The 24,404-nt window shown below is 42.5% G+C and overlaps 1 protein-coding gene across 10 annotated transcripts in view; it reads left to right on the top strand.

Moving 5' to 3' along the window:
- apc (APC regulator of WNT signaling pathway) overlaps positions 1–24,404 on the top strand; it is a 263,447-nt gene that overhangs the window by 191,273 nt on the left and 47,770 nt on the right. For 8 of the 10 annotated variants that reach the window (XM_068029831.1, XM_068029841.1, XM_068029834.1 and 5 more), the window contains 5 exons: positions 8,252–8,365; positions 8,826–8,909; positions 13,632–13,736; positions 16,659–16,781; positions 23,712–24,090. In XM_068029831.1, the coding sequence (XP_067885932.1) occupies positions 8,252–8,365; positions 8,826–8,909; positions 13,632–13,736; positions 16,659–16,781; positions 23,712–24,090 (805 nt within the window). The remainder of the gene's footprint in view (positions 1–8,251; positions 8,366–8,825; positions 8,910–13,631; positions 13,737–16,658; positions 16,782–23,711; positions 24,091–24,404) is intronic. The other 2 variants (XM_068029833.1, XM_068029832.1) reach the window with 2 other exon arrangements.

The following is a 24,404-nucleotide window of genomic DNA, read 5'->3' on the forward strand; positions in this document are numbered from 1 at the left end:
AAGCTGTAATCTAATTTTTCATTTCATTAGATTTTTTTTATTCGTTCATGGGATGTGGGCTTTGCTGGCAAGGCCAGCATTTATTACCCAACCCTCATTGCCTTTGAGAAGCTGGTGATGAACTTGCTGCAGCCCACTTAGTGAAAGTATACGCACAGTGCTGTTAGGGAGGGAGTTCCAGGATTTAGTCTGAGCAACGATGAAGGACTGCTATATAATTTCAAATCAGGATGGTATGTGACTTGTGGGGGAGCTTGCAGGCAGTGGTGTTCCCATGTGCCTGCTGCCTTTACGAGTCACAGATTAGAGAGGTGTTGTCGCAGAAGCCTTGGTGAGTTGCTGCAATGCATCTTGTAGATGGTACACATTGTAACCTTGGTGCACCAATGGTGGAGGGAGTGAATGTTTAAGGTGATGGACTTTTTTTTGGATGCCAGTCAGGTGGGCTGCTTTATCCTGGATGGTGTTGAGCTTCTTGAGTGTTGCTGGCGCTGCACCCATCGAGGAAGTGGAGAGTAATTCAGTTATACTCCTGACTTGTGCCTTGTAGATGGTGGAAAGGCTTTGAGGAGTCAGAGGGTGAGAATTGCAGAATACCTGGCGTTTCGTGTGCACATCTAAATACTTCTTAAATGTTGAGAGTTCCTGCCTCTAACACCCCTTTAGATTTAGATTTTTTTTTAGATTTAGAGATACAGCACTGAAACAGGCCCTTCGGCCCACCGAGTCTGTGCCGACCATCAACCACCCATTTATACTAATCCTACACTAATCCCATATTTCTACCACATCCCCACCTGTCCCTATATTTCCCTACCACCTACCTATACTAGGGACAATTTATAATGGCCAATTTACCTATCAACCCGCAAGTTTTTGGCATGTGGGAGGAAACTGGAGCACCCGGAGGAAACCCACGCAGACACAGGGAGAACTTGCAAACTCCACACAGGCAGTACCCAGAATTGAACCCGGGTCGCTGGAGCTGTGAGGCTGCAGTGCTAACCACTGCGCCACTGTGCCGCCCTAGGTAGAGTGGCAGAGTGGTCCAGATTCCAACCACCCTCTGGGTGAAAACATTTTTCCTCAAATCCCCTCTAAACCTTCTGCCCCTTACCTTAAATCTGTGCCCCCTGGTTATTGACCCCTCTGCTGAGGGAAAAAGTTTCTTCCTATCTATCCTATCAATGCCCCTCATAATTTTGTATACCTCAATCAGGTCTCCCCTCAGCCTTCCCTGCTCTAAGGAAAACAACCTTTGCCTTTCCAGTCTCTCTTCATAGCTGAAATGCTCCAGCCCAGGCAACATCCTGGCGAAGCTGCTCTGCACCCTCTCCAATGCAATCACATCCTTCTTATAGTGTGGTGACCAGAACTGTACACAGTACTCCAGCTGTGGCCTAACCAGCATTTTATACAGCTCCATCATAACCTCCCTGCTCTTATATTCTATGCCTCAGCTAATAAAGGCAAATAATCCCATATGCCTTCCTAACCACCTTATCTACCTGTGCTGCTGCCTTCAGCGATCTATGGACAAGTACACCAAGGTCCCACTGACCTTCTGTACTTCCTAGGGTCCTACCATCCATTGTATATTCCCTTGCCTTGTTAGTCTTCCCAAAATGCATCACCTCACACTTCTCAGGATTAAATTCCATTTTCCACTGCTCTGCCCATCTTACCAGCCTATCTATATAAAAACATAGAAAAATAGGAGCAGGAGTAGGCCGTTCAGCCCTTCCTGCCTGCACCACCATTCAATATGATCATGGCTGATCATCCAAACTCAGTACCCTGTTCCCGCTTTCTCCCCGTATCCCTTGATTCCTTTAGCCCAAAGAACTATATCTAACTCTTTCTTGAATATATTTAATGATTTGGCCTCAACTGCTTTCTGTGGTAGAGAATTCCACAGGTTCACCACTCTCTGGGTGAAAAAACCCCTCCTCATCTCAGTCCTAAATGGCTTACCCCTTATCCTTAGACTGTGACCCCTGGTCCTGGACTCCCCCGCCATCGGGAACATCCTTCCTGCATCTAGTCTGCCCAGTCCTGTTAGAATTTTGTAGGTTTCTATGAGATCTCCTCTCATTCATCTAAACTCTGGCGAATACAAGCCTAACTGACCCAATTTCTCTCCATACGTCAGTCCTGTCATCCCAGGAATCAGTCTGGTGAACCTTTGCTGCATTCCCTCCATAGCAAGAACATCCTTCCTCGGATAAGGAGGCCAAAACTGCGCACAATACTCCAGATGTGGTCTCACCAAGGCCTTGTATAATGGCAGCAAGACATCCTTGTTCCTGTCCTCGAATCCTCTTGCTATGAAGGCCAACATACCATTTGACTTCTTAACTGCCTGCTGCACCTGCATGCTTACTTTCAGCGACTGGTGCACAAGGACACCCAGGTCTTGCTGCACCTCCCCCTTTCCCAATCTATCGCCGTTCAGATAATCTGCCTTTCTGTTTTTGCCACCAAAGTGGATAACCTCACATTTATCCACATTATACTGCATTGCCATGTATTTACCCACTCACACAACCTGTCCAAATCACACTGGAGCTTTTCTGCATCCTCCTCACAGCTCACATTCCTACCCAGCTTTGTGTCATCTGCAAACTTGGGAATTAAATGTAATATGTCCTCATCTATATCATTAATATATATTGTGAATAACTGGGGTCCTAGCACTGATCCCTGCGGTACCCCACTAGTCACTGCCTGCCACTCGGAAAATGACCTGTTTATTCACACTCTTTGTTTCCTGTCTGCCAGCCAGTTCTCTGTCCATGTCGGTACGTTACCCCCAATCCCATGTGCTTCAATTTTGCACGCTTATCTCTAAAATTGGACCTTATCAAAAGTCCAAATACACCACATTCACTGGTTCTCCCTTATCGATTCTATTAGTTACATCCTCAAAAAATTTCAGTTGATTTGTCAAGCATGATTTCCCTTTCGTAAATCCATGTTGACTTTGTCTGATCCTGTCACTGTTTTCCAAGTGCTCTGCTATTACATCTTTTATAATGGACTCTAGCATTTTCCCCACTACTGACATCAGGCTAACCGGTCTATAATTCCCTGTTTTCTCTCTACCTCCTGTTTTACATAGTGGGGTTACATTCGCTACCCTACAGTCCGCTGGAACTGTTTCACAGTCTATAGAATTTTGAAAAATGACCAGCCATGCATCCACTATTTCTAGGGCCACTTCCTCAAGTACTCTGGGATGTAGATTATCAGGCTCTGGGGATTTATCGGCCTTCAATCCCGTCAATTTCCCTAAGACACTTTCCCTATTAATACTGATTTCATGCAGTGCCTCCTTCTCACTAGACCCTATGTTCCCCAACAGTTCTGGGAGGTAATTTGTGTCTTCCTTTGTGGAAGACAGAACCAAAGTATGTATTTAATTGGTCTGCCATTTCTTTGTTCCCCATTATAAATTCGCCATTTCTGACTGTAAGGGACCCACATTTGTCTTCACTAGTCTTTTTCTCTTCAGAAAGAAGAAGAGGAGATGCATGCCATAAGGGTACAACTGTAATGATGGGAGATTTAATATACATATGGTTTGGACAAACCAAATTAGCAATAATACTGTAGAGGAGGAATTCCTGGAGTGCATACGTGATGGTTTTTTGGACCAATACATTGAGGAACCAACTAGAGAACAGGACATCCTCGACTGGATATTGTGTAATGAGAATGGATTAGTTAACAATCTTGTTGTACGGGGTCCCTTGGGGAAGAGCGACCATAACATGATAGAATTCTTCATTAAGATGGAGAGTGAGAGAGTTGATTCCGAGACTCGGGTCCTGAATCTAAATAAAGGAAACTATGAAGGTATGTGGCGCAAGTTGGCTATGATAGATTGGGGAACGTTACTTAAAGGGTTGACAATGGATAGGCAATGGCTAGCATTTAAAGAGCGCATGGATGAATTACAACAATTGCGTAGTGGTTAGCACCGCAGCCTCACAGCTCCAGCGACCCGAGTTCAGGTCTGGGTACTGCCTGTGCGGAGTTTGCTAGTTTCCCCTGTGACCGCGTGGGTTTCCGCCGGGTGCTCCGGTTTCCTCCCACAGCCAAAGACTTGCAGGTTGTAGGTAGGTGGTAGGAGAATGGTGGGGATGTGGTAGGGAATATGGGATTAATGTTCTTCTTCTTTGGCCTCCTTGTCGAGAGACAATGGATAAACGCCTGGAGGTGGTCAGTGGTTTGTGAAGCAATGCCTGGAGTGGCTATAAAGGCCAATTCTCGAGTGACAGACTCTTCCACAGGCGCTGCAGATAAAGTTGGTTGTCGGGGCTGTTACACAGTTGGCTCTCCCCTTGCGCTTCTGTCTTTTTTCCTGCCAACTGCTAAATCTTTTCGACTCACCACACTTTAGCCCCGCCTTTATGGCTGCCCGCCAGCTCTGGCGATCACTGGCAGCTGACTCCCACGACTTGTGATCAGTGTCACAGAACTTCATGTCACGTTTGCAGACATCTTTAAAGCGGAGACAAGGACAGCCGGTGGGTCTGATACCAGTGACGAGCTTGCTGGACAATGTGTCCTTGGAGATCCTGCCATCTTCCATGTGGCTCACATGGCCAAGCCATCTCAAGCGCCGCTGGCTCAGTAGTGTGTATAAGCTGGGCATGTTGGTCGCCTCGAGGACTTCTGCGTTGGAGATATGGTCCTGCCACCTGATGCCAAGGATTCTCCGGAGGTAGCGAAGATAGAATGAATTGAGACGTTGCTTTTGGCTGACATACGTTGTCCAGGCCTCGCTGCCGTAGAGCAAGGTACTGAGGACACAGGCTTGATAGACTCGGACTTTTGTGTTCCGTGTCAGTGCGCCATTTTCCCACACTCTCTTGGCCAGTCTGGACATAGCAGTGGAAGCCTTTCCCATGCACTTGTTGATTTCTGCATCGAGAGACAGGTTACTGGTGATAGTTGAAACTAGGTAGGTGAACTCTTGAACCACTTCCAGAGCGTGGTCGCCGATATTGATGAATGGAGCATTTCTGACATCTTGTCCCATGATGTTCGTTTTCTTGAGGCTGATAGTTAGTCCAAATTCGTTGCAGGCGGCCCAATCCTGTCCATGAGTCTCTGCAGACACTCTTCAGTGTGAGATGTTAATGCAGCATCGTCAGCAAAGAGGAGTTCCCTGATGAGGACTTTCCGTATTTTGGTCTTCGCTCTTAGAAAGGGCAAGGTTGAACAACCTGCCACCTGATCTTGTGTGGAGGAAAATTCCTTCTTCTGAAGACTTGAATGCATGTGACAGCTGCAGGGAGAAGAAGATCCCAAACAGTTTAGGTGCGAGAACACAGCCCTGTTTCACGCCACTCCGGATAGGGAAGGGGTCCGATGAAGCACTATGCTGAATTGTGCCTTTCATATTGTCATGGAATGAGGTGATGATACTTAGTGGCTTTGGTGGACAACCGATCTTTTCTAGTAGTCTGAAGAGACCACGTCTGCTGACTAGGTCAAAGGCTTTGGTGAGATCAATGAAAGCAACGTAGAGGGGCATCTGTTGTTTGCGGCATTTCTCCTGTAGCTGGCGAAGATCGAACAGCATGTCAATGGTGAATCTCTCTGCTCGAAAGCCACACTGTGCTTCAGGGTAGACAAGCTCAGCCAGTTTCTGGAGCCTGTTTGAAGCAACTCGAGCAAAGACTTTCCCCACTATGCTGAGCAGGGAGATTCCACGGTAGTTGTTGCAGTCACCGCAGGATTAATGTAGGATTAGTATAAATGGGTGGTTGTTGGTCGGCACAGACTCGGTGGGCCGAAGGGCCTGTTTCAGTGCTGTATCTCTAAATTAAATAAATAAGTATCTATAGGTTTGCTGCTTGTCCTGGCCATTTTATATTTCTCCTCCTTGGACCTAATACTATCCCTAATTTCTTTTGTAAGCCACGGTTGAGTCACCCTTCCTGTTTTATTTTTGCGCCATACGGGAATGAACAATTGTTGTAATTCATCCATGTGCTATTTAAATGCTAGCTATTGTCTATCCGTTGTTAACCCTTTAAGTAACGTTCCCCAATCTATCATAGCCAAGTCGCACCTCATACCTTCATAGTTTCCTTTATTTAGATTCAGGACACTAGTCTCGGAATCAACTCTCTCACTCTCCATCTTAATGAAGAATTCTATCATGTTATGGTCGCTCTTCCCCAAGGGACCCCGCACAACAAGATTGTTAACTAATCCGTTCTCATTACACAATATCCAGTCTAGGATGTCCTGTTCTCTAGTTGGTTCCTCATTGTATTGGTCCAAAAAACCATCACGTAGGCGCACCAGGAATTCCTCCTACAGTATTATTGCTAATTTGGTTTGTCCAAACCTTATGTAGATTTAAATTTACTCATAATTACTGTTGTACCCTTATTGCTTGTGTCTCTTCTTGTTCTTTGGCCTCCTTGTCTCGAGAGACAATGGTTAAGCGCCTAGAGGTGGTTAGTGGTTTGTGGAGCAGCGCCTGGAATGGTTGTAAAGGCCAACTCTAGAGTGACAGACTCTAGTCTCTAATTTCCTGTTTAATACCATCTTCTACATCACCACTGCTGTTTGTAGGTCTATATACAACCCCCACCAAAGTTTTCTGCCTCTTGATGTTTCTTAGCTCCACCCATATAAATTCTCTGAGCTAATATCCTTCCTCACTATTGTATTGATTTCCTGTTTTCCTAACTACGCTACTCTGCCTGCTTTCCCTTTTTGGCTGTCCTTCCTAAATATTGAATACCCCTGGATATTCAGTTCCCATCCTTGGTCACCCTGCAGCCGTATCTCCGTAATCGCAACTATATTGTGTCCATTTTACATCTATTTGCACGGTTAATTCGCCTACCTTATTGCGAATACTCCGTGCATTGAGACACAATGCCATTAGGCTTGTCCTTTTAACACTCTTAGTCATCTTCGCATTATTTCACACTATGGCCCAATTTGTTTTTTTCCCTTGATTTCTGTGCCTTTCACTTTTGCCTTTTTGTTTCCTGTCTTTCGTTTCTATCCCTGTTTCCTCCTCCTCAATCTCCCCACTCAGGTTCCCATCCTCCTGCCATTCTAGTTTAAATCTTCCCCAACAGCACGAGCAAACGCCCCTACGAGGCCATCGGTTCCGGTCCTGCCTGGGTGTAACCCGTCCCGCTTGTACAGGTCCCACCTTCCCCAGAACCGGTCCCGATGTCCCAGGAACCTAAATCCCTTCCTCCTGCACCATTTCTCCAGTCAGGTAGGGGGTTGAACAGTGGAACCACTCACATCCCATCACATGGCTGTGACACATTATTAGCTTGAACTTTTTAGCTTTGTTACATTGTGACCAAGGGGCATTACAGTGGCAAAAATGTACATTTCTTGCACTTTTAATCTAATGGAACAACTCCAGAGATGAAAATTACCAGGTACCAATCAATGATGGGCAAAAAGGTAGTATTGGTGCATGAGGCTTGATCAAAGATAGATTTTGAAGAGACTTTGAATTTGTACAAACAGTTTGGGCAGAAAGCTGTTTGCTTCTGGACTGAGAAGATCTCTCTCCTGTCTGCTCCCATCTCTTATTCACAAGCCTCCGAATCCACTGAAGGCACATGAATCCCAAGGGAGAAAAGTCTGCTACAGCGAACAAGGTTTAAGAAGAATGCTGGGCCCCAGCGAAAAGTAAGATCTATCTACAATCAAAAACTCTAGAGTGAGCTCGAAGAACCATAACAACAACTCTTCAGATATTGCCTCAAACTTTTCCACTTTATTTTTCTTCTCTTTTCCGTCTCTATTTGCATGTGTGTATCACGTATGCATGCTAGTATGGGGCATGGCCTGTATCCATAGGCGTTAACCGAATTAGAGTTTAAGTTTAATAAATTTCAACCTTTCTTCTTTAAACCTAAGAAAGCCTGTTTCTGCTGGTTTCTTTGCCTTATAATTGGAAAGCAGTGAATAAGGATTCACCAAGGGGGAGCTAAAAACATGGTGTGTTTAAAATTAAACCTTTGTTACAGTAAAACCAGGTGAAGGCTGAAAAGGAACCCTAGACACCTCTCTCACCTGGTCGTAACAACATGAAAGGTGAGTACTTTGTAAAGGAGGGTGGAGGCAGAAGAGTAGAGGATGTGTGCAACACCAAGCAGCAAACTGCAAAGATGGGGAAGGGTAAGGACAGGTTATTGTCTCTTTGTATAATGGAAGTTGTAATTCTATTGATTTGGCCATCTTTGGACAGTTTTCTCTGCAGACAGACATGACTAGAAGACAGTTAGAGTATGAAGCACGGCAAATTCGATCTGCAATGGAAGAACAACTGGGAACGTGTCAGGATATGGAGAAGAGAGCTCAGGTAGTATCAAAGTTGTGTAATTTTAAAGAAAATTGTGATGGTTTCATATAGAATAATTAAAATATGAAAATAAGTGCCGAAAATAATGGATCTATGAATTTCTTGAAGGAATTGAACAAAATCATTTGTTATTGCTTGTATCGTTTAGCCACTGGAGTATCATTTTAAATTAGAATCTCAATAAATTTAAACAACTTTATGCAATCAATACCAAATTCCTTTCTTGGTAAAGTTCAAAATATATTTTGTGATAATAAAATAATCATAGATTTCGAAGTCTAATTCTGTTGCACCTTCTTCCTCTTTTGTAACGAGTAAAGGGAGTCAAAGTTCTATAATGCAGTAAAGTTTATCTCCAATCAAACATAAATATGCAAAAAGTGTAACTATTGCAGTAATTCAGCTTTAACTGGCTCGATGAGAAAGTTTCTTTTTCTAACGTTAGTTCATCCTAATGCAGATGAGAGTAGTACGGATTCAGCAAATAGAGAAGGATATGCTTCGTTTGCGACAGCACTTACAGTCCCAAGCAACAGAAACTGTGGTCAGTGTGTCTTTTATAATTATTTATTTTGTATTGAAATTGTGAATTTATTCTGATTGCATTGTTGGCTTTTGTATTTCAAAACTTGGAGCAAGGCGATATTCTTTCCATGAATAATCAGGAAAAGTCCCATGTTGAAACTTTGCATTGTCAGCTGGGGCAAGGCTTCAGGATCACTGCATTTTTGAATAATTTTTTTTGCATCAAACTGTCTACTTAGTACACCAATTAAATTTTTTTCTGACGCTAACATATTTGAGGGAAATAAAAGCTTTTGTGTATTTCAGAAGGAGCGCAATTTACTTTTGTCTTTGGGAAATACCAAATGACAGCTGCTTTTTATAACTCCTTACAATTTCCTAACAACCACCAGGGTTTAACTTGTATCCCCACCACCTTGAGCCTAACTTATAGACTTTAGACAGAACTTTGTCAAATGCATTTTAGTTTTCAGACCTCAATACTGGGGGGAAAAAAGCTAACAAGCTGACAGTGTCGTGATTGTTTCATATGTCTCAAAAGCAAAGTTAACTGTGTTGGTTCTGGAATGCACAGAATACTTTTTACTCAAACATTTCAAAGTTAATTAGGTTTGTAAAACAAAACCATGATGGTGGAACTTGGGGTCAGGCTTATAAAAGACACATTTCAGGCTGATGTCAGGAACTTCTTCACAGTGATCTGAGAGAAGGAACAGCACTGTACCAGCAGATTCATTCAGGGCAGAACCATTGGCACATTAGGCAGAAAATAGCAGGGCTTCAGTGTACTATCTGGTGACCCCCACCTAAAAAGTGCACATTTACAAATGCTGGATGAGGACAGGATTTAAGTTTCCTGCAATAAAATAATCTGCCAAGATTCTCAATCTAAGGTTACACTTGAAGAATGGCCCTTTGAGCAAGGTATTGGAGAACTGCAGGTATTTGTGGAAATGCAGCTCGGCAGGAATCACAGCCTTAAGGAGAGAAATTTGGAAGACGGGGTCGAGTTCTCTCTTTAAGCATTGGATTTCGTAAAGATCAGATTACTTTGTTCAAAAGTATTCACGTTGGCCTTCTGTACGAAATAATGCATTTTTTCTTGGTTTTTTTAGCAAAAATTGTTTCGTTATCTGGTTCCATTTAGAAAATAGGCACTGGAATTAATTTGGGGTTTAATCTGTATGGGGTAAAATTTCCTATGTTTAGAGACTCGTGTAATCAGGGGATAAAAAACTCAAGGAAACTCGAGTGCGAATGTATTACATACATAACTACACTATGCCTGAATTTCCTTGCTTTTGTACACCCGTTTATCGATCTCTATGTCTTAACGCACATCAGCTCATTATAACGGCTGTGCCCCCGGGCTAAAGAGCCATACACACAAATTTCCTGTAATTGCAGTTGTTCAAAACGGATCTAAAATTAAGGTCAGATTTTAGCTGCAGCAAGAAACTAAAGTAACTTTACGATTGTGATTTTCTTTTCAGATTGGTATGTTCGTATGTTAGATGGAATCAAATGAACCTATGTGATGCTTAAAAAACATGTTAACTAAGGAAAATGCTGTGCTAAGTGACTGTATTTTTCAGGGAGCAATGAAGCCCAATAGCATCCAGACAAAGTAAACACAGTACTGCAAAGATTAAAATAATGCGATCTCTTTTCAGAATGGCAGATTTAAAAGTGATTTGCCAGGACAACATTTTTTTTGCTAACTATAATTGCTGTTTTCATTTTTGCTTTGTATCATATGCATTTGCTATTTATAGAACTATAGTGAGTCTGATGTATTCAAAAGGTCGCATTTTTATCATGCATGGTGCAGCTGCAAAATCACAAGAAACCTCTGGAGGTTTATAGTTTTCTAGTATGTTACCTGAATAGGTTTCTTCTTCTTCTTTGGCCTCCTTATCTCAAGAGACCATGGATAAGCGCCTGTAGGTTTATGGCTATGGTAATACACCTATTAAATGTTTAAATTTATTTTAGCTTCGATAGGAAAGAAAGAGTTGCATTTATTTTTTGAAGTGTAGTCACTGTTGCGCTCCAAGACATCCACCTGAGAGGGCACTCGGGCCTCAGTTTAATGTCACATCCAATAAAAGGCACCTCCAACAGTGGAGCACACTCAGTATTCCACTGGAGTGTGAGCCTAGATTATGCACTCAAGTCACTGAAGTGAGGCTTATGAATCGGGTGAATTTGTTACTACTGAGCCATGGCTGCCAAAGTAAGTAGTAAATGCTTTTAATTGTTTTTTTTTAGAGATACAGCACTGAAACAGGCCCTTGGGCCCACCGCATCTGTGCCGACCATCAACCACCCATTTATACTAATCCTATCTTTCTTTGGGCCTCCTTATCTCGAGAGACAATGGATACGCGCCTGGAGGTGGTCAGTGGTTTGTGAAGCAGCGCCTGGAGTGGCTATAAAGGCCAATTCTGGAGTGACAGGCTCTTCCACAGGTGCTGCAGAGAAATTTGTTTGTTGGGGCTGTTGCACAGTTGGCTCTCCCCTTGCGCCTCTGTCTTTTTTCCTGCCAACTACTAAGTCTCTTCGACTCGCCACAATTTAGCCCTGTCTTTATGGCTGCCCGCCAGCTCTGGCGAATGCTGGCAACTGACTCCCACGACTTGTGATCAATGTCACACGATTTCATGTCGCGTTTGCAGACGTCTTTATAACGGAGACATGGACGGCCGGTGGGTCTGATACCAGTGGCGAGCTCGCTGTACAATGTGTCTTTGGGGATCCTGCCATCTTCCATGCGGCTCACATGGCCAAGCCATCTCAAGCGCCGCTGACTCAGTAGTGTGTATAAGCTGGGGGTGTTGGCCGCTTCAAGGACTTCTGTGTTGGAGATATAGTCCTGCCACCTGATGCCAAGTATTCTCCGAAGGCAGCGAAGATGGAATGAATTGAGACGTCGCTCTTGGCTGGCATACGTTGTCCAGGCCTCGCTGCCGTAGAGCAAGGTACTGAGGACACAGGCCTGATACACTCGGACTTTTGTGTTCCGTGTCAGTGCGCCATTTTCCCACACTCTCTTGGCCAGTCTGGACATAGCAGTGGAAGCCTTACCCATGCGCTTGTTGATTTCTGCATCTAGAGACAGGTTACTGGTGATAGTTGAGCCTAGGTAGGTGAACTCTTGAACCACTTCCAGAGCGTGGTCGCCAATATTGATGGATGGAGCATTTCTGACATCCTGCCCCATGATGTTCGTTTTCTTGAGGCTGATGGTTAGGCCAAATTCATTGCAGGCAGACGCAAACCTGTCGATGAGACTCTGCAGGCATTCTTCAGTGTGAGATGTTAAAGCAGCATCGTCAGCAAAGAGGAGTTCTCTGATGAGGACTTTCCGTACTTTGGACTTCGCTCTTAGACGGGCAAGGTTGAACAACCTGCCCCCTGATCTTGTGTGGAGGAAAATTCCTTCTTCAGAGGATTTGAACGCATGTGAAAGCAGCAGGGAGAAGAAAATCCCAAAAAGTGTGGGTGCGAGAACACAGCCCTGTTTCACACCACTCAGGATAGGAAAGGGCTCTACTAATTCCATATTCCTACCACATCCCCACCAGTCCCTATATTTCCCTACCACCTACCTATCCTAGGGGCAATTTATAATGGCCAATTTACCTATCCACCTGCGAGTCTTTGGCATGTGGGAGGAAACTGGAGCACCGGGAGGAAACCCACGCAGACACAGGGAGAACTTGCAAACTGCACACAGGCAGTACTTGGAATTGAACCCGGGTAGCTGGAGCTGTGAGGCTGCGGTGCTAACCACTGCGCCACTGTGACATTTTTGCATTTTAATTTGTAGCATTTTTTGAAACCTTAGGCATAAGTTAGGGGCGGCACAGTGGTGCAGTGGTTAGCACTGCAGCCTCACAGCTCCAGGGACCCGGGTTCGATTCTGGGTACTGCCTGTGCGGAGTTTGCAAGTTCTCTCTGTGACCGCGTGGGTTTTTGCCGGGTGCTCCGGTTTCCTCCCACAGCCAAAGACTTGCAGGTTGATAGGTAAATTGGCCATTGTAAATTGCCCCTAGTTGTAGGTAGGTGGTAGGGAATATGGGATTACTGTAGGGTTAGTATAAATGGGTGGTTGTTGGTCGGCACAGACTCGGTGGGCCGAAGGGCCTGTTTCAGTGCTGTATTTCTTTAAAAAAAAAAATGTGGTGCTCCTTATAGACAGCTGCTTCCAGAGAAGACTTTCAAGAACATCAATTTTTAATGGCATGCTGTCTAAAAAGGGTGCACTAAATAGGAAGAATGCTTCTGCCTCCCCTGAGGCCATTTTGTTTTTTTTTAAATTCTACTTTGTGAGCTGCTGAATGAGTAGGAGCTTATTGGCCATAGATTTTCAGTATATTTGTCATGTGACCAAATGCTCTCTGAGCAGCTTCATGCATTCTCATCCACCCCCAGAGGATTTTTTCCTTCATATCATTTTAACAGCACAGTCAGAAAAAGACTGTAGCTTTCTGAGCACCTCCTTTGTGTCTGTGTTGTGATAAACCTCTAGATCTCAGTGGACGTGCTGTATTTTCATCATGTCATGTCACTGAGGGGGATGGTGCTTGCTGCTGATCACTAAGGCCAGGGGTTAAGGAGTAAAGCAGCAAGCACAATTCCATTGCAGAGATGCAGCATGGAAGCATAGAAGGCTTAAAAATACCTCATATTTGTCTTCTATGTTCTAAATTTAATGCCAAGGCTATTCTTTAAACAGAAGTCATCGCAAACTAAACATGAACAAACAGTGTCACATGATGCAGAACGACCGAGTGATTGTCAGGATACACAAGCCAGCATGGGTACTACAGGGAGTGGGCAGGTGAGGAGATTTTAAATTTTTTACCAATTGAAAGAGAGAGATCATTGAGGATGTATTGCAGCAACACAGATATAGTTTGGTGCATTTCTTGTAACAGGGTGTGTGTACGTGTATACACGCTCTCCTCTCTGTCTCTTAAAATGGCCTTGATGGTTTGGCTTAATCCTCTGCATATTAAAATGGTTGTTTGTTCAAATAAATATTGTTAAATGGAATTTCAGAGAATAATCTATTTATTGTATTTTAGAACATTCAGTATTAGAAATACTGATAATACAGTTCTAATCCCATATTGTTAGATGTGATGCAGAAATACTGTGAAGTATTAAGGGTGATAGCTTGATGAAAATTGTAGTATATATTGTCTCTAATGTTTAGTTTAACTGTCCTTAATCATTGTTTAATCTTAAGCACCTGTTATGAACTGTTGAAATATCTTTTTCTCTGCTAAATAATCATGAAGTATTAGTCTAAGAACTATTGTTAAGAAAAATGGGAATGCAAAACGAAAATCCATTTGCATTATGAAATGAAGTGAAATTCTGTAGGGATCTGAAATAAGAGCATTATATCATGTTAATTCAGCTTTGTTCTCCAATTGAGAAATATTATAAATGGAGAAGAAAATTGTTGCTTTGTTAAATGAATCTTATGTAACCCAGCCAAAAGCACTATTGTTATTCATATGTCCTGATTTGCAAGTGATTTGTTTTGTTATCTGAAGTGCACAGTCAAATCAAAATAATGACTGCGTGCATCTTTCTTTTCTGAACATCTGCAGCATCTCTCTCAAATTGATAAGGTCATTCATGGTTTTAGGATTGGAACAGGAAACATTATATTTGTAGAAACCAAACAACATTAAAGGAAGCTTCCATTGTTGGTTCGCTAAGTAGTTTATTTTCTCTGCTATGTAGTCAGAGCTCTATGGATCTGTGTTCTAGCATATTGCATTTCTTTAAGTACAGTGCTCCCAAAATCCATTCAAAATTATATGTACCTAAAGTCTGCTTAATGATTCTGCTCCTACGAATAAAATGTAATTACATTTTTATTTTAAAACCAAGTAACCTAATTTAGAATTCTATTGCATTAAGGTCTGTACAGAGTAAAGGGAAACCTTTAGAAAATTGGATAAAGTGGGATCAGGAAGGGAAATTGGGTGATCGGGGGTTAATTTTATGCTCTCCCCCATGGCGGGTTTAGAGGCGGGGAGAGCTTAAAATCAGGTGGGATGGGGGTGGGGAAGACTAAACGCAGATTGAGTGACTGCTTTGCGGAGCACCGCTCAGTCTGAAAGCGTGACCACGAGCTTCCGGTTGCTTGCCATTTCAACACACCTCCCTGCTCTCATGCTCACATCAGAAATTTAAGATTTAAAAAAACACATGTCTAACGAGACAGTGCTGTCCCATTCAATCCTATGGTCTCTTAACTCCAACAAACCCGATTAAAAATTCAGGTGCGCCACAACCGTCATTCGTTTGAGCTCAGACATTTGATTAAAAAATCCAGGAATTCATGCATTTAATTAAGGCGTGACTTATACAGTTGATTTTATGACCTATTTTAAAGTGCCGTTAGCCTGATCAGAATGTGTAAGCAAAAACCTCTGGGGGTAGGCTGTCTACTAATATTCATTATAAGCCCACTGACTCCCACGGCTACCTTGACGACACTTCCTCATATCCTGTTTCCTGTAAGGACTCAATCCATTTCTCCCAGTTTCTCCGTCTCCGCACATCTGTTCTGATGATGCAACCTTCCACAACAACGCTTCTGACAGGTCTTCTTTTTTCCTCAAACAAGGATTCCCTCCCACTGTGGTTGACAGGGCCCGTGTCCAACCTATTTCCAGCACTTCTGCCCTCACGCCTTCCCCTCCCTCCCAGAACTGCGACGGGCTTCCCCTTGTCCTCACTTTCCACCCCACCAGCCTCCACATCCAAAGGATCATCCTCCGCCATTTCCGCCACCTCCAGTGTGATGCCACCACCAAACACATCTTCCCTTCCCCTGCCCTGCCAGCATTCCAAAGAGATCGTTCCATCCGCGACACCCTGGTCTACTCCTCCATCACCCCCGATACTGCGTCCCCTTCCCATGCAATCGCAGGAGGTGTAATACCTACCCTTTTACCTCCTCTCTTCTCACCATCCCAAGCGCCAAACACTCCTTCCAGGTGAAGCAGCGATTTACTTGTACTTCATTCAATTTGGTATACTGCATTCGCTGCTCACAATGCAGTCGTCTCTATATTGGGGAGACCAAACGCGGATTGAGTGACCGCTTTGTGGAGCACTGCTCAGTCTGAAAGCATGACCCCGAGTTTCCGGTTGCTTGCCATTTCAACACACCTCCCTGCTCTCATGCCCACATTTCTGTCCTTGGCCTGCTGCAGTGTTCCAGTGAACATCAACGCAAGCTCAAGAAGCAGCACCTGATCTTTCAATAAGGCACTCTACAGCCTCGTGGATTCAACCTTGAGTTCAACAATTTCAGAGCATGACTGGCCTTTTTTTATATTTTTCTAATTTTTTAAATTTTGTTTTTAATCATGTGCCTGTTTTTTCATGTGAACAGAGCTGCTTATTATTCTGCCATTAACACTCTCTCTGGACTAATGCTTTGTCTTTCACCACAAGCATTAACACGCTCTTTGCTCTATTGCGGCGGCCCGCGGCCTGCCATTTTTTCACCTGCCGTCGAGAATAAAATTCAGCCCTATGTGTGTACTAATAAGGTACAGTCCCATTGGAGGCTCATCAAAAAATTACTCCCAACTTGTCACTTTCGGAAAAATGCTGATAGTTTCTGAAAAGCAAGGAATGATGTAACACTAGAAACTTTTATAGCATTTCAGAAACATTACTTTTTTATTTAACAAGCTTAGTACTTCTAATTCTGTCTGATGTGTTTTAGGGTTCAGGATCACGGGTTGAACAAGATGCTGCTAGTGTGATGAGCTGTAGTAGTTCCTACTCAGTTCCTCGAAGACTAACAAGTCACCTGGGTACCAAGGTAACCGAAGATTCCAGACTACAGGTCGCTACACTGCATTTTTTCCTAATATGTCAATTTTAACAATGCTTTGGCTGCTTTACTAGTATGTTTTGCTATCTTCATTAACAAATGCATGTTGTATTCCTTACTGTGTCCTTTTTAAAAAAAAAAAAATTTACAAAATGTTGTTTTATGTAATGTTAATTGGCAACCATTGCAGCTATACTCTACATGCAGAGCGAAGAACTAAAAGATCATAGTAAGGATTATATTTGAATCGAGCTTAGTGTCTAAAAGAATTCTAGCAAAAATCAACAAAACCCAAATTAACTCATCTAGCAATAAAATCACTAGTTGAATATATTCAAATAACTCTTGTAACCAGCAAAACTACGGATCAATATTCTACACAAAGGGAAGAAAAATGACCTGATTTCTAACAACTGGAATTCTGGCATTAATCTGAATTATCAATTCCAGCAATATTTTGTCATGTTGCTTCTAATTTCACCTGCAGAAGTAGATAGCATTGCTTGCTTTGCTGTAACGAGTTTGCTGGCAGTTAATATTGAGGTTGTTACCTTAAAGTTTTGAATTTCTATGGGTCTTTTTAAAAACCGTTTACCATACAGTAGTACCTTTAATCAAGAAGTTAGTGTAGTACCAGTTAATAGGACTCAACAACTGAACTGTAAAAATTTAGATACATATAGTTAAATCTCTGAATTGATTTACTGTAATGATATTGTGCAGTTAATGCTTACCTGTTACATATGATTTTCAAATGATTGGAATATGCATTACTACAAAAGTGAGCAAGCTGAAGGGACCCAGTAGCATGTTGGCTTTCCACTAAGAGATATTGAGAATCTCGATTGCTGTTGAAACTCAATATTCCTCCGTCAGCAAGAGCATAGACTAGACTATTTGGTACTACTCCACGAAGAAGTTGGACTGGTAAATTCAACCCTGTTGAACCTGCTGCCTATTGTGAATGGCACAAATTGAGGTTTTGACTTAAATTCTCAATGCTGGCTAAAAGAGGTGCTTACTAGTTATGAAGAGTGGAATGTCATTGGCGAACCATGAGGCTGAAGTTCCTTGGGGTTCTTCTCGTCTCCTGCCTCAAAATTTCTATTACGGTGGTGGGGGGGGGTGGGGGGCGGAATTCTTCCATCATCACTCAGCACTATGTGGCTTTTTCTAGTGGGGAGAGCCCCAGATGTGCAGCAAAAACCACCTTTTCGTGGCCTCGCCACCTGACCATTTAAAACTTGGTAGGGTTAATGGCGGGCACATGTTGGCAGTGTATTTAGTTTTAAAATCCAATGCAGTATCATGTTAAAGTTTATATAATCCAATTACTGGACATTTGAAAAAAAAAATCTCACCAGCTTTAATAATTAAATAACATTTGAGTCTAGATAGTACTTTAAAAATGTTTTCATAAGTTAACCCAGTCATACTAAATTGAAAATTAAACTCTGAACATTATCTGTATGTAGATCTATTCTGGAAACAAAATGCTGTGCAAAAGAAGAAAAATTCTAGTTCACTTTAAGCTGTTGGTTCTAAAACATTAAATAAGTATCTGCTATACATACATACATACATACATAGAGTACTTAATTACTAATTAATTTCAAATCAGACTGATTAAAACATGACCTGGTGATTCTATTCGTTTTAGATATAAATTACTGCTAATTAATAAATAAATAATTGTAAGATATGGCAGCACAGGCGATGTGGGAGCTTGTGGACAGTGAGACTGTTCTGAATTGCCACATCTGCAGGAAATAGCTCTACCTTGAGTTACTCCAGCTCAGAATCATTGAACTGGAATGTGAATCAGACACACTCCCAATGCATTAGGGCGAATTTTCTCCAGAGTGCAGTCATACCTCAAAGTGCAGGAAGGCTAGAGTATGATTGTCAGTCAGCAGGATAGGGGAACCAAGGATAGATGGAGAAGGAGGTTCCACCAACACTGGTCCTATCCAACAGGTACAGGATAAGGATGAATACTGCAGGGAGGATGGCTAGTGGAGGAGGAGGCAGTCCAATGGGAGAGCAAAATAGAAAGGTTGTAGTCATAGGAAATGTTTGGCAAATTCTGCAACCTTGGGTCCACGGTGTCGGACAATCTGCGCCTTGATGCAGAGCTCAATACACGCATAGAGAAAGTAGCTACCACCTTTGGCCAACTTGCAAAATGCACGTGGAATAATACGAAGCTGACCCTGAGGACCAAGCTGATGGATTATAAGGCCTGTGTTCTCAGCACCTTGCTGTGTGGCTGTGAAATATGAGCGACTTACAGCTACCAGGAAAAGAAGCTCAATAATTTCCATCTTCGCTGTCTGTGATGCATTATGGGTATATTCTGGCAGGACAAAATCAAAAATGTGGCAGTCCTCTCAAAGACAGAGTTCCCAAGTGTGTTGGCACTAATCAAACAGAGGCTGCTTCGGTGGAATGGACATGTCCGCAGGATGGAAGAATATCGTATACCTAAGGACCTTCTGTTTGGTGAGGTAGCCGGGGCCAAACGAGCAATGGGACGCCCAAAGCTCAGCTTCAAGGATGCTTGCAAGCATGACATGAAGGCCCTAAATGTCGATTATTGCACCTGGGAGTCGCTAGCTGGCGACAGAGGGAAATGGTGACACATCCTGCAGAAATTGCCTCGGGGAGAGGCCCCCCACGGACCTCGATGCCAGAAAGTCCCGGTCTGATATTGCCAGCGGCGGAGAGGCCTCGTGGCGGCCCACCCCCCCCCCCCCCCCCGCCGCTCAGCGACGGGAGCCCAATTTAAATATTTAAATTCGTTAAAATAAACGCATTAATTACCGTTACACTCCTGCTGTCTGTCCCGGAGTGATCTTTGTGTGGCCGGCATGTCCGGGGAACCGAGGCGGAACACTGGTGGGGAGGGGAGAGCAGGTACATTTCTCAATGCAAGGGGGGGTGGGTGGGGGGAGCGGCGGAAGCGGTGTCAGTCATATTATTGGTATAGGGGATGGTGGGAAGGGTTATAGTATAAATGTTATGCACTTAGGCAGGGGGGTGGGGGGAGGAAGGTCAGCTGGACAAGGTAAGTGTTTTGCGGGGAGAGGGCAAGTAATTAATTCTTGGTCATTGGGGTGGGAGAGGGGCAAGATAAATGTATTTAATTTTTTTACATCAATGTACCTTTAAATATTTAAATAGAACGGTTGGGCTCGAAGCCCTTTAAAAATGGCATCAGTGCCTGCGCAAAGGCAGTTGACGTCATTTCCAAGGATGACAGCCCGTCCCCTCCCCGACAACGGTGGGGGGGGTTGGGCGGTCCGTCCCGGCTATTTAAATGAGCCGCCACGATAGTCTACGACATGCGGCCTGCGCGGGCAGTCCACCATTGTTTTCGCCCGCATCCGATTTTGGCGGCAGGAGTATAAAGTTCAGCCTACAGTGTCACTTGGCAGCTTCACGCGCAGCACTAGTGGCAGAACCTGCCTCTCAAGGATTTTCCTTCACAGCCATCAGCAAAGATGCACCAAGAGAAAGCATCCCTCCTAAATGGATTGTTTGCTGCATGTCCATCATCCTTCGTAGATGGAAGGAGGCAAACCAGTCATCGGGGATTTGGTAATTAGGGGTAGAGAAAGAGCCCCATGCAGTCATGACCAATCGTCCAAGAGATGTGTTGCCTACTGGATGCAAGGGTAAAGAACATGTCTCACCAACTGGAGAGGAACTTGGAAAGGAAGGGGTAAGAGTCCATGTTGAGACCAGTGATCTAGAGAAGAAAAGGTCTTTCTAAGGGAATATCAAAAGTTAGGAATTAATTTTTTGTTTTAACAAAAGGACCTCACGGGTGGTAATCTCGGGATTCATACTCGAGCTGCGTACTAATTGGCATAGAGAATAGACAGATCAGGAAGATGAATGCGTGGCTGAGGAATGTGAGAAGGAGGGTTCAATTTCACAGGACATTGGCACCAGTACCAAGACAAGAACGAGCTATCCCTTTGGGATAGGCTTCATCTGAAGCGGAATGGGATCAGTGTTCTAGTAGAAGACTAAGTAGGATTGTGGATAGAACTTCACACCAGTAAGCCGGGGGTGGGGAAAGGTTCAAGTGAAAATAACGTAAACCAGAAGTTAAAAGAAATAGGAGATGAGAGTATAGGTCAGACCAAAATAAGGAATAAGTGGAACATAAAAGGTCAGGGAACAGATACAGTTATGGAGCATAAGTTTTAAAAAAGACTTAAAAATAACATGAGCAGAACAATTTATAAAAACGAATTACCTGTACAAAAATGTACACATCTGAAACAAAACAGGGGAACTGGAGACAATAATTTGTAGCGAGGAGCCAGGCATAGTCGGGATAACTGAATAAAGAACAGGACTGGCAGTTGAATATTGCAGATATAAGATATAAAGAGCACAGTAATGGATTGGAAAAGAACTAATTTTGAGGGAATGACAATGGAACTAAGAAAGGTAAACTGGAAATATTGGCAAAGATATAAATAGTGGTAAATATTTGAAATGATGATCAGTCGTGTTCCACTAAAAAAAAGAACAAACTAGATAATGAAACACCATAGATGAATAAAGAGATAAAAGCAGTTAAGACTAAAGAAAAAGGCATACATTAAGTGTATAGACAACAAAAGGAGCGAATGACAAAAGGGAATACGAGGTTATGAAAGTAGTCAAACAACGATTCGGAAAATAAAAAGGAACTACAAAATTAAATTAGCAAGGAACATATGAAACAGTAAAGTATTTTACAGATACAAATAATAAAAGGATGGGAATAGGGCTACTAAAGGATGCACAAAATCAACTCTCAGGTAATGACAACTAAATGGCAAAAATATTGAATAATTACTTTGCCTCAGTATGTACCAGAGAAACTGACAAGATGGGCATGACATCGGAAGAAGAGATTAAAGCCATTTAAGATAGAGAGCGAGGAGATATTTGATAAGCTAATCAAACATAGAGAGGATAAAACCCTGCTCTGGATGATTGCATCCGTGCATATTAAAAGAAGCTAGGGAAGAGATACCAGAGGCACTATTACATATATGGAACAATTCATTAGAAAATGGAATAGTGCCAGAGGATTGACAGATGGCTAATGTTCCTATAATTTAAAAGAGAGAGAAAACAAGTCCAGGCAACCAAAGACCAGTTAGCTTAACATCATTGGTAAGGAAGATAATGGAATCTTGACTCAAAGATGTAATAAAAACATCTAGAAACCAAAACTAGAATAGTCAGCATAGATTTCAGAAACATTGCACGAGGATAATGCAGTAGATGTAATATATTTGGACTTTCCAAAGGTCTTCGAGAAGATAGTAACTGGTAGACTCGTAACTAAGATCAGAGCATGTGGAATTGGGACAGTTAGCATAATGGATACCAAGCTGGTTACAAAGCAGAGGTAGGGGCTAAGGGTAGCTACTCAGACTGCCAAAAGGTGGGAAGTGGTGTTTCACAGGCATCAGTGCTGACACTACTGTCGTACACAATATACATAAGCGATTTAGACTTGGGAATTGGAAATACAATTTCAACATTGATGGGCAGTATAGTTAATACGAAGGAAGAATGTGACAAAATATAAGAAAACATTAATAAATTTACAGAATCGGTGTGTAATTGGCAAATGAGTTTCAAGGTAGATAAATATGACATTTTGGTAAGAATAAGGAGGCTACAACAGCTTGGATAATAAGAATCTGAAATGGGTAATGAAGCAAAGGGATCTAGAGGCACAGATAGGCAAATTGTTAAAAATGACACAGGTAATGAGGTCATTTAAAAAAGCAAACAAAGCACAGGGGTTCATTTCTATAGGGACAGAATTGAAGAGTAGAGAAATCATGTTAAACTTATATCAAACCTTAGTTAGACCATGATTGGAATACTGTGCACTGTTCTGTCTCATTTAGAGGCATTAGAGAAGGTGCAAAAAAGATTTACTAGAATGATACCAGCTCTGAGAGGTTAATATTTCAGGTAAGGCTGAATAGGCTGGGGCTCTTTTCTGTTTAAGAGACCACTGGGGAGTGACCTGTCAGAGGACTTTAAGATAATGAAAGGTTTTGATAGGAGTAGACATAGAGAAAATATTTCCACTAGTGGGGGAGTCCAAACTAGGGGCCACAAATCTAAGATAGTCACTAATAAATCCAATAGGGAAACTTCTTTGTCCAAAGAGTGGTAAGAATATGGAACGCATTACCTCAAGGAGTAGTTGAGGCAATAGCATAGATGCATTTAAGGGGAAGCTAGATAAATGCATAAGGGAGAAAGGAATAGAGGATATGCTGATGGGGTTAGATGAAGTAGGCTGGGAGGAGACTCGTGGAGCATAAACGCCAGTTAGCTCGAATGACCCATTTCTGTGCTGTATACGCTCAACGTAACGTTAGCTTTGTTAGCTGTTTCTGACTAGCAATTTACTGGACAGACCAGAATATCACTACCCAACTTCATGAAATCTGTGAATTTACCCATCCTATATTCTGAAGTCCAGAGAGTCAAAGCAGAGTTAATAAATCATTTGTAGTTTATAATTATTAAATGAACCACATATATTTAGTGGCTTGATGGCAGTTGATTAATTCCAGTTTGTGGATTTTGACCTTGTGATATTGTCTAATTATAATATTATTTCCAACACTAGAGAGCAAATAAAGGGCTAAATATAACACTATTATCCAAACACAGTTGAATCAGTAAGAATTGTCCTATCCCACATCTGCTTAGCTAACTGGTAGTAAGTCTAAAGCAATGTCTACTGTCATAAATTATCAACAAATGTTTATAGAGATCTTGAAACGGCATTATATCCTTAGATTTACTATTTTCTCATAACATTTTCTGTAATTTGGCTTCGTGTCATTTGTTGACCCTATGATGTGAACAGAATTTAACCTTTTTGGTTCACTTGGGCTATAGGTGGAAATGGTATACTCGCTGCTGTCAATGCTTGGTACACATGACAAGGATGATATGTCTCGAACTTTGCTAGCAATGTCTAGTTCTCAGGACAGCTGTATAGCTATGCGTCAGTCTGGTTGTCTTCCGCTGCTCATACAGCTTTTGCACGGCAATGATAAAGACTCCGTGCTGCTAGGCAATTCACGTGGCAGTAAGGAGGCCCGTGCACGGGCTAGTGCTGCACTACACAATATCATCCATTCGCAGCCTGATGACAAGAGAGGAAGACGGGAGACCCGTGTTCTTCACCTGTTAGAACAGATCCGTGCTTACTGTGAGACATGCTGGGAATGGCAGGAAGCACATGAGCGAGGCGTGGATCAGGACAAAAATCCAAGTATGACATTTTCTGTGCAGTGTTGCATGTGAATTAGTTTCATTACATTTTTCTATTAAAAGAAGTAGTCGTTAAGAAAAAATTACGTAGGGAAGTTCTGTTTTTTAATTTCAATATGTACATAATATATAGGTGTCTGTGTGTGTGTATATATAATGTTTTATATATACTTTTGTTAAAGATGTATTTTCTTAAAATGAAATTGGTAATTGTGTTTAGGGTCAGTTTCTCTTCATCACAGCTTGAAGATTTCAGCAGCTGTATTATAATCAATCATTCTTTTTGGTTTTGAGTGTCTGTTGCACCTGGGCAGC

The sequence above is a fragment of the Heterodontus francisci genome, chromosome 4 (genome assembly GCF_036365525.1).
Source record: "Heterodontus francisci isolate sHetFra1 chromosome 4, sHetFra1.hap1, whole genome shotgun sequence".
NCBI classification, from domain to species: domain Eukaryota; kingdom Metazoa; phylum Chordata; class Chondrichthyes; order Heterodontiformes; family Heterodontidae; genus Heterodontus; species Heterodontus francisci.